This window comes from Mandrillus leucophaeus, unplaced genomic scaffold, assembly GCF_000951045.1.
Source record: "Mandrillus leucophaeus isolate KB7577 unplaced genomic scaffold, Mleu.le_1.0 Scaffold3, whole genome shotgun sequence".
Taxonomy (NCBI): Eukaryota; Metazoa; Chordata; class Mammalia; order Primates; family Cercopithecidae; genus Mandrillus; species Mandrillus leucophaeus.
This window is the reverse complement of record NW_012103142.1, coordinates 10,508,236-10,517,507: the sequence shown is the minus strand read 5'-3', so window position 1 is coordinate 10,517,507 and position 9,272 is coordinate 10,508,236. Positions and strand designations below refer to the sequence as shown.

At 47.2% G+C, this 9,272-nt stretch overlaps 1 protein-coding gene and 1 pseudogene across 2 annotated transcripts in view; one reads left to right on the top strand and one right to left on the bottom strand.

The window, feature by feature from the left end:
* Positions 1-492: 492 nt before the first annotated feature.
* Positions 493-1,539, bottom strand: LOC105544306 (annotated as a pseudogene). Its single transcript, XR_001006745.1, has one exon. The product of XR_001006745.1 is annotated as a V-type proton ATPase 16 kDa proteolipid subunit-like (transcript).
* A 4,461-nt stretch (positions 1,540-6,000) lies between these two features.
* PRPH2 (peripherin 2 (retinal degeneration, slow)) overlaps positions 6,001-9,272 on the top strand; it is a 22,272-nt gene continuing 19,000 nt past the window's right edge. The window contains exon 1 of the mRNA XM_011986721.1: positions 6,001-6,874. Coding sequence (XP_011842111.1) covers positions 6,294-6,874 — 581 coding nt within the window. The 5' untranslated portion in view covers positions 6,001-6,293. The remainder of the gene's footprint in view (positions 6,875-9,272) is intronic.

The following is a 9,272-nucleotide window of genomic DNA, read 5'->3' as shown; positions in this document are numbered from 1 at the left end:
TAGTAGAGGCAGGGTTTCACCATATTGGCCAGGATGGTCTTGAACTCCCGACCTCAAGTGATCTGCCCGCCTCTGCCTCCCAAGGTGCTGGGATTACAGGTGTGAGTCATCGTGCCCAGCCTCTCTTTCTTTCTCCCCTCCCTCCCTCCCTTCCTTCCTTCCTCTCTCTCTTTCTTTCCAGGTTGGGGTGCAGTGGCCTGATCAGGGCTCACTGCAACCTCCACCTCCCGGATTCAAGCAATTCTTGTGCTTCAGCCTCCCGAGTAGCTGGAGTAGCCTGCTACCACACTGGCTAAGTTTTGTAATTTTTGTAGAGACGAGGTTTCACCATGTTGGCCAGGCTGGTCTCAAACTCCTGACCTCATGCGATCTGCCCACCTCAGCCTCCCAAAGTGCTGGGATTACAGGAGTGCCGGGCCACCATGCCTAGCCAAGAAAAACGGTATAATGTCGTTATTGTATCAGCATTAATGGTTCTTTCTCCCCGCCCCCCGCCCCAAATTCGAGAACTTTATTGGACAGAGCTGCGCGCAGGGCCAAGGGCCCGGCAGCCAGGGTGGCTCCATCCAGGAAGTCTCAGCAACAGGAACCCACAAGGCCACACTCTAGCTAAGGTTATAGATAGCTGGGAGACCAGGGCCTCTCCGCAGACGCGGGAACAGGCCAGATCTTCATAAACAGACATCCAGTAAAGAGAAATCACAACTCTAAGTCACCTGCATACTCAGAGCACTCTAGGGGGTGGGGCGCTGGGGGCCTGGAGGGGCGATGAGTGGGCCCAGATGTCCACGGCACGGGGCGGGCGGGGGCAAGGCCGGGGCAACAGACAACGGGCACTAGGACACTGCGAATGTACAAGATCAACTACTGGGGGCCGCGGCCCTGTGCGTGTGCGGTAGGCTCTTCGTTTCGGAATGAGGAGGGGTGGTCTTTACATCGTATTCTGTGGCTGGTGGGCTCGGAGAGGGGCTACTCTGTGGAGTGGATGAGGGCGACGATGAGACCATAGAGGCTGAGCACCTCGGCGAAGATGAGGGTCAGGATCATGCCCATGAATAATCGGGGCTGCTGGGCGGTGGCTCGTACACCGGCTTTCCGCACAATACCGACGGCAAAGCCGGCTGCCAGGCCGCTCGGGCCCACGCTCAGGCCGGCGCTTAGCTGGAGGCAGCTCCTGTAGAGGCTGATGTCGTCATTCAGGGAGCTGGCGATGAGGACTGCCACCACCAGGCCATAGATGGCAATGATGCCAGCCATGACCACTGGGATGATGGACTTCATGATCAGCTCCGGCCGCATGACAGACATGGCCGCGATGCCGGCGCGGCTCTTGACCGTGCCATAGGCAGCGCGCGGGGCGCTGGCAGACCATGGCGGCCGAGGCGCCCATGACGGCGAAAAACGAAGCATACTCAGGGCGGTTATTGGACTCAGACATTGTCTGCGGGTGGGGAGGGGGAGAGCTCTGCGGACCGAGGCGGAGGCGGGGGCTAGGACTGGCCGGGCGCTAAGGCGAGCACGCGGGCGGCGGCGAAGGCGATCAGCATTAATGGTATTTCTAAAGAAGAAAAGTGAACCATCCTTAATTCCGCTAATCTCTTCTATTATCTCTATAATAGATGTCTCGCATCTAGACTCATATCCGTTGGTCCGGAAGCAGGAAGGAGCCCTCCCTTCTCTGACAGATAAATTACTGCTTCCTTTGCAGTCCACTTTTCTCTGCTTGTTCATCGCCATAGCTTGCCTTGATTCGTACTTGAAAGGTTTGGCCAGGGACATTTCTGATGTGTCTGTTCTTTTTCTGTTACTTTTCTGGGTAATTTAACATGCTGGGGATGCGAGCGCGTTAAATTTCCATCCATTGAAACCATTCTATTTCTGACCACCAGGGGGCATCCACAGACTTGCTATTGGGCTCAGCACCGCCCTCGTATTTACAACCTCAAGGTCATTTCAGGAGAAAGAGGTGCCTGACTAATCGGGTTATCCTTGTAGAGCTATTTTTAAATTTTTGTTTCTGGTTTCTACATTAAATCTTTCTTCCTCTTCTTCCCTCTGATTTTCTCTTGTCTGCACGTGTGCTTCTAAGAGGCTGGCTGTGATAGCAGTCACAGTCATCTACATCCTATTTACTGCAGGACAATCGTCTTCCGAATTTTTTTTCTGTAGGAGGTATTAGTCCTGTGGTTGTCTGAACACCCCCTTTTGGAAAAAGCAAAACAAAACGAAGCAACTTCAAATATGGCAGCGATTCTTTTCAATGTCCTTAATGATAAAGAGTTGAAATCCTTTGATAATCCAAAGCTATTAGAAGCCAACATTGGCTGTTAGAAGAGTGATCACTTTGGGTAATATTGTTTTTGACCCAAAATGCTGTGTGACAATAGTATAACAAGAATGTTTCCCCATATGGCTCAGGACCTGGCTTTGGAAGTCATTCCCAATTGGAGTCCAGACTTGAGCTGAGCAATGGAATAAGTGCTTTGTTTTCCAAGGTGACTGTTGGATGGGAAAACTCACGTCTCATTGCTTAGTTCTCACAGCTCCTCTGCCTGTGGAGAATACTCCTCTGATTTACATAGTGATTTGGAGACTTTGAAGAGGAGTGTGTGGGTGGTGAGTCTGGTGTAGGGGAATCAGTGCACATAAGGGAAGAAAAGAGATTCTGGATTAGAGATTTGACCCACTTGCCACCAAGTGCTCACAGGCCTCATATTCTAATCATGAAACCCTTTTTGGTATTAGGTGGACAGGAATTTGATGACAAGATTGGTTTGTTCTCTCTCTTTTTTTTTTTTTTTTGAGATGGAGTCTTGCTCTGTCACCCAGGCTGGAGTACAGTGGTGTGATCTCAGCTCACTGCAACCTCTGCCTCCTGGGTTCAAGCAGCTCTCATGCCTCAGCCAGCCTCTGGGAGTATAGTTGGGATTACAGGTGCCTGCCACCGTGCCCAGCTATTTTTTTTTTTTTTTTGTATTTTTAGTAGAAATGGGGTTTTACCATGTTGGCCAGGCTTGTCTTGAACTCCTGACCTCAAGTGGTCCACTTACCTTGGCCTCTCAAAGTGCTGGAATTACAGGCATGAGCCACTGCACGTGGCCTTGGTTTGTTCTTAAAAGCCCTTATACTTATGCACAGGCTGTTCTGAGAAGTGAGATTATTGGGTCTTTGGGAATTTTAATGCATTTTAAATTTTAGGATGGGTGAGGTGGCTCACACCTGTAATCCCAGCAGTTTGGGAGGTTGAGGCAGAAGGATTGCTTGAGCCCAGGAGTTTGAGATCAACCTGGGCAACACAGCAAGACTCCATCTCTAAATTTTTTTTTTTTTAAATTATAATAGTATAGCTAACTTGCCCTTCCAAAGGGCTGTGAAACTTTACACTCTAAAGAAAACAAACAACATTATTAAAAAGTGAGCATGCTGGGCATTGTGGCAGGTACCTGTAATCCCAGCTACTCAGGAGGCTGAGGTGGGAGGATTGCTTGAGTATAGTAGTTTGAGACCAGCCTAGACAACATAGATAGACCCTGACTCAAAAAAAATAAAAGCAGGCAAAAGTGCTGAACAGACACTTCACCAAAGAAGATAGGCAGATGGTAAATAAGCACATGACACATGACAAGATCAATGTCATTAGGGAACTGCAAATTCAAACAAGATACGGTGACACAACTATTACAGTGGCTAAAATCCAAAACACTGACAATATCAAATACTGGCAAGGACATGGAGTAAAAATTGCTGGTCGGAATGCAAAATTGTACAGCCACTTTGCAAGACTGTTTGGCAGTTTCTTACAAAGTTAAACATAGTCTTACTATATAATCTAGCCATTGTGCTCCTAGATATTTACCCAGATGAATGGAAAACTTTTCACCAAAAACCTGCACATGGATGTTTATAGCAGTTTTATTCATAATTGTCAAAAATTGGAAGCAACCAGGATATTATTTGATAGGTGAATGGATAAACCGTGGTACATCCATGTGATGAAACATTATTCAGTGATAAGAAGAAATGAGCTATTAAGCCATGAAAAGATACAGAGAATCATTAATCACATATATTGCTAAGGGAAATAAGTCAGTCTGAAAAGGCTACATATTGTATGATTCCAACTGTATGATATTCTAGATAAGGCAAAACTATAGAAACAGTGGTCGCCCAGGCTGAGGAGTGAGGGAAGGAGGAATGAATAGGTGGAACACAGCAGGTTATTAGAGCAGTGAAACTATTCTGTATGATACAGTAATGATGAATATATGACATTATGCATTTGGCAAAAGTGATAAAATTATATGCACAAAGACTGAACCTTAATGTAAACTATAGACTTCAGTTAATAATAGTGCATCAATATTCGTTCATTAGTTGTAACAAATGTACCACATTAATGCAAGATATTAATTATAGGAGAAACTGGTTGGGGAGTTGGGGAGTAATGGGAACTCCCTGTATTTTCTGTTCAATTGTTTTTGTAAACCTAAAACTACTCTAAAAAATAGTCCATTAATTAATAATAATAATAAATTTATGGATTCACTAAGAGTGTACATTTCTACTTCCACTCTCTGTGTTGATGTATGGTGACAGAATTTTGACATATGTTCAATTTGATGGATCAAGTTTGGTCGTTTTTTTTTGAGACGTCATTTCACTCTTGTCACCCATGCTGGAGTGCAATGGTACAATCTTGGCTCACTGCAACCTCCCTTCCCAGGTTCAAGTGATTCTCCTCCCTCAGCCTCACAAGTAACTGGGATTACCGATGCCTATCACCATGCCCAGCCATTTTTTGTATTTTTAGTAGAGACGGGGTTTCACCATGTTGGCCAGGCTGGTCTTGAACCCCTGACCTCAAGTGATCTACTCACCTTGGCCTCCCAAACTGCTGGGATTACAGGTGTGAGCCATCGTGCCCGGCCAATTTTGGTCTTTTACTATTGTTTGGATTTGCGTTTTTCTGCTTATTACTCAAGTTGAGATCTTTTCCAGATTATTGGACTTTCCAAGTTTCCTTATGAATTGTCTCTTCCTGGGTTTTGCCTACTTTTCCAGTTGATTGTTGATCTTTTGATTGTGAATTTTTGTTTATTGTGAATTTGTGGGACTTAAAACATTTTTGCATATTAATTCTTTTTTTTTAGACAGAGTCTCACTGTAGCCCAGGCTGGAGCACAATGGGGCCATGTCAGTTCACTGCAACCTGCACCTCCTGGGTTCAAGCGATCCACCTGCCTTGGCCTCCCAAAGTACTGGGATTACAGGCATGAGCCACCATGCCTGGCCACTATATATCACTTTTTAATTTTACAAGTTGCAAATGTTTTCTTACAATCTGTCACTTTCTTTCTTTCCTTCCTTTTTCTCTTTCTTTTCTTTTCTTTTTTTTTTTAATTTGAGACAGGGCCTAACTCTGTCACCCAGGCTGGAGTGCAGTGGCATGATCACGGCTCACTACAGCCTTGACCTCCCCAGGCTCAGGTGATCTTGCCACCTCAGCCTCCAGAGTAGCCGGGAGAACTACAGGTGCGTGCCATCATGCCCAACTAATTTTTTTTTGTGTGTGTGTGGAGACAGGGTCTTCCTATGTAGCCCAGGCTGGTCTTGAACTCCTGGGCTCAAGCAATCCACCCAACTTGGCCTCCCAAAGTGCTGGGATTATAGGCGTGAGCCACTGTGCTTGGCCCTGTCATTTCTTTTTTCAAAGAGGATAACAATTTATTTGACCTACAGAAAGTTTTAAATGTTGAAGGAGATTGGCCTGGAAATGTGCTTTTGGGGAGCAACATGGTCTGAGCCAGACCTCCAGATACAGCCCATTCTTTTGGCCATTCTTGCCCTTTGCTCCTGATTCTCCAAGCTGTACCCAGAGCTCTCTGGTCCAGCATGTACCTGGAGGCTGCTTTTGACCATGTTTTGAGAGCGGCATGGCTTTATCTAATGGGATGAACCTGGCTAAAGAGATTAGCAAAACGTCTTGTGGATCCCACTTTTAATCTGCAGCATTCAGGCTGCCCCTTCTTGGCTGGGAAGGGCGCTGAAGAAACAACGCCCAGGACCAGGACTAGCCCCTGCTCAAGCTGAGATTCTGAGACCCCTGCCACCACTACTGCATTTGCAGGGATCCCAGGCTAGGAGGGCTCGACATGGGCAGCCCCCAGGGCAGCTCCCTACAGCTTGGGCCATCTGCACTTTTCCCAAGGCCCTAAGTCATCCGCCTCTGGGCTCGTTAAGGTTTGGGGTGGGAGCTGTGCCGCGGGAAGCAACCCGGACTACACTCGGCAAGCATGGCGCTACTGAAAGTCAAGTTTGACCAGAAGAAGCGGGTCAAGTTGGCCCAAGGGCTCTGGCTCATGAACTGGTTCTCTGTGTTGGCTGGTATCATCATCTTCAGCCTAGGACTGTTCCTGAAGATTGAACTCCGAAAGAGGAGCGATGTGATGAATAATTCCGAGAGCCATTTTGTGCCCAACTCATTGATAGGGATGGGGGTGCTATCCTGTGTCTTCAACTCTCTGGCTGGGAAGATCTGCTACGACGCCCTGGACCCGGCCAAGTACGCCAGATGGAAGCGCTGGCTGAAGCCATACCTGGCTATCTGTGTCCTCTTCAACATCGTCCTCTTCCTCGTGGCTCTCTGCTGCTTTCTGCTGCGGGGCTCGCTGGAGAACACCCTGGGCCAAGGGCTCAAGAACGGTATGAAGTACTACCGGGACACAGACACCCCTGGCAGGTGTTTCATGAAGAAGACCATCGACATGCTGCAGATCGAGTTCAAATGCTGCGGCAACAATGGTTTTCGGGACTGGTTTGAGATTCAGTGGATCAGCAATCGCTACCTGGACTTTTCCTCCAAAGAAGTCAAAGAGTGAGTGGCTTCCAGTCCTGGGGTCAGAGCTATTAATATATCGGGGACACTGAGGCTCAGGCCTCTGACCAGCCCCTCTCCCCACACCCAGTGCCTTTTCCTCTCCATTGGGTGCACACTTTATTACTGCGTATGTGAGGGTGTATCAGGTAGAACCATATGAAACTGCTAATATTCTACCGCTTTGACCCATAAAAAAATGGCAACTTCATATGGTTCAACCTAATGTTGGCTAAGGTGGGAGGAAGGCGTCAATTTATATAAGCTGTTTGGATAGGAGCTCCTTGGGAGGAAGAGCCAGGCAGGAATGTGTGTCAGCTTTATATAGAGGGATGGAGGTCATTCATCGATCACAAATACTGAGGTGCTATTTGGCTATTTGTCTCATTCATTCAAAGTAGCTGGATTTAATCCCAGAAGTTCAAATTTCCTATTTAGGGCCGGGCACGGCGGCTCACACCTGTAATCCCAGCACTTTGGGAGGCTGAGATGGGCAGATCACGAGGTCAGGAGATTGAGACCATCCTGGCTAACCGTCTCTACTAAAAATACAAGAAAGAAGCCAGCCTGGGCGACAGAGCGAGAACCCGTTTCAAATAAATAAATAAAAAAATACAAAAAAATTAGCCGGGCGTGGTGGTGGGCGCCTATAGTCCCAGCTACTCAGGAGGCTGAGGCAGGAGAATGGTGTGAACCCGGGAGGCGGAGCTTGCAGTGAGCTGAGATCATGCCACTGCACTCCAGCCTGGGCGACAGAGCGAGAACCCGTTTCAAATAAATAAATAAATAAAAATAATTTTAAAAAGCAAAACAATTTCCTACTTAGTTCCCTTGTTTTCCAACCTTTCAACCCTGAGCATCCATTCCCAAGATGTTTGTCTGGATATGTTGGAAAGAGCAAGGGAAGGGGAAGTCATGAGATCTAGGCTGAAGTTTTGACTCTGTTGTTCAAGGTCTTGTGACCTTGGGCAGGTCACTAGTCACTCTGCGCTGTGGTTTGCCTATCTTTTAAATGAAGGCACTGGAATAGAATAGGTAATTTTGGAAGTCACCTCCTAGCCCTGGCTGGCACCTGGCATGCAGCAGGTACTCATCAAATGCCTGCTGGTGTTTACTTAGTAAGTCATGATAGTGCAACGTGATAAAACATTTCTAAAGTATTCTTGGCGTATGTAAAAGTAAAATGCTGCGATGGGCTGTGGGAGGTGCTGGTGAAAGAGAGACTCTCAACTTCTGTGTCGGAGGGAACAGCCTGTGTGCTGGCTCCGGTGGGCTGCTCTCAACACGCCCACCAACCTGGCACTTAAGTGACTTTTCGGGGAAAGTCACTTGCCTTGAGGCAGCCGCTCTCACTCACCTCTTCTTTCTGCCCGACTCGACCCTACCCGGCTGAGGTTAGGGGTTCAGCTATTCCTAGGGGTGGTTTTTTTTTCTTCTGAGTCAGGCTGGTAAGTCCAAAGGGAACTTGAACTCAGGGCATTGGTACCAGCAGCAGGACATGTCTGAAGCCCAAAACAACATTAATGATGCCCAAATGGCTAGCTTAGCTGCCCTGCAGATGGAAGGGACGTCACAGTGAAGGTCACTTCTCGGGATTTTATTTTCTTGTGGATGGAGATTACTGCTGCAAATCCCCAGTCAGGAGAGGATTGTAAAGGGCTGTGCCCTTCCCAGGTGACAGGTCTGCAGGGGCAGCACAAGATGCCACGATTTATATAAATCTCCCAAGGAGAGCGTGAAGCCAGGGGCACAAGCGGAATTCCTGGGGAGTGGGAGAGGCCGGTGGTAGAACCAGCCTCTGTGAGCAGATGAGAAGGGGCTTTTCATCTTTTCCTCCATCATTTCCCTTGATTGTCTCCTGCATAGAGTCAGTTCTTGGATAGATGTATTCAAATCTCTCGGTAACTCCAAGTCCCCTTTTGTATCAGAGTGAAGGAATGATCTAGGTCACTCCACTCTCAATGGTCAATGGATTCAAAAATTTCAGGCAAATATTTAGCCGAATCAAAACTCCTTCAATGTCCCATACCAACTTGTTGGTGGGAAATTTTCCAAACTCCATTGACTTGGGAAAAATTCTTCTATTACACGCACAAAAAATGCAGCAGTAATATTAAGAGAAACCAAAATAGGAAAACAAATTCAACCTAGCTTCACACCCATAACTTGATTAATACCTTTAATTTTTCTACATTTCAGTCTAGTCTTGTTCACATTTACATAGTCATACAGTGTAATCATAGTATAAAGACAATTTAGGGCCAGACGCGGTAGCTCACGCCTGTAATCCCAGCACTTTGGGAGGCCGAGACAGGCGGATCACCTGAGGTCGGGAGTTCGAGACCAGCCTGACCAACATGGAGAAACCCCGTCTCTACTAAAAATACAAAATTAGCCA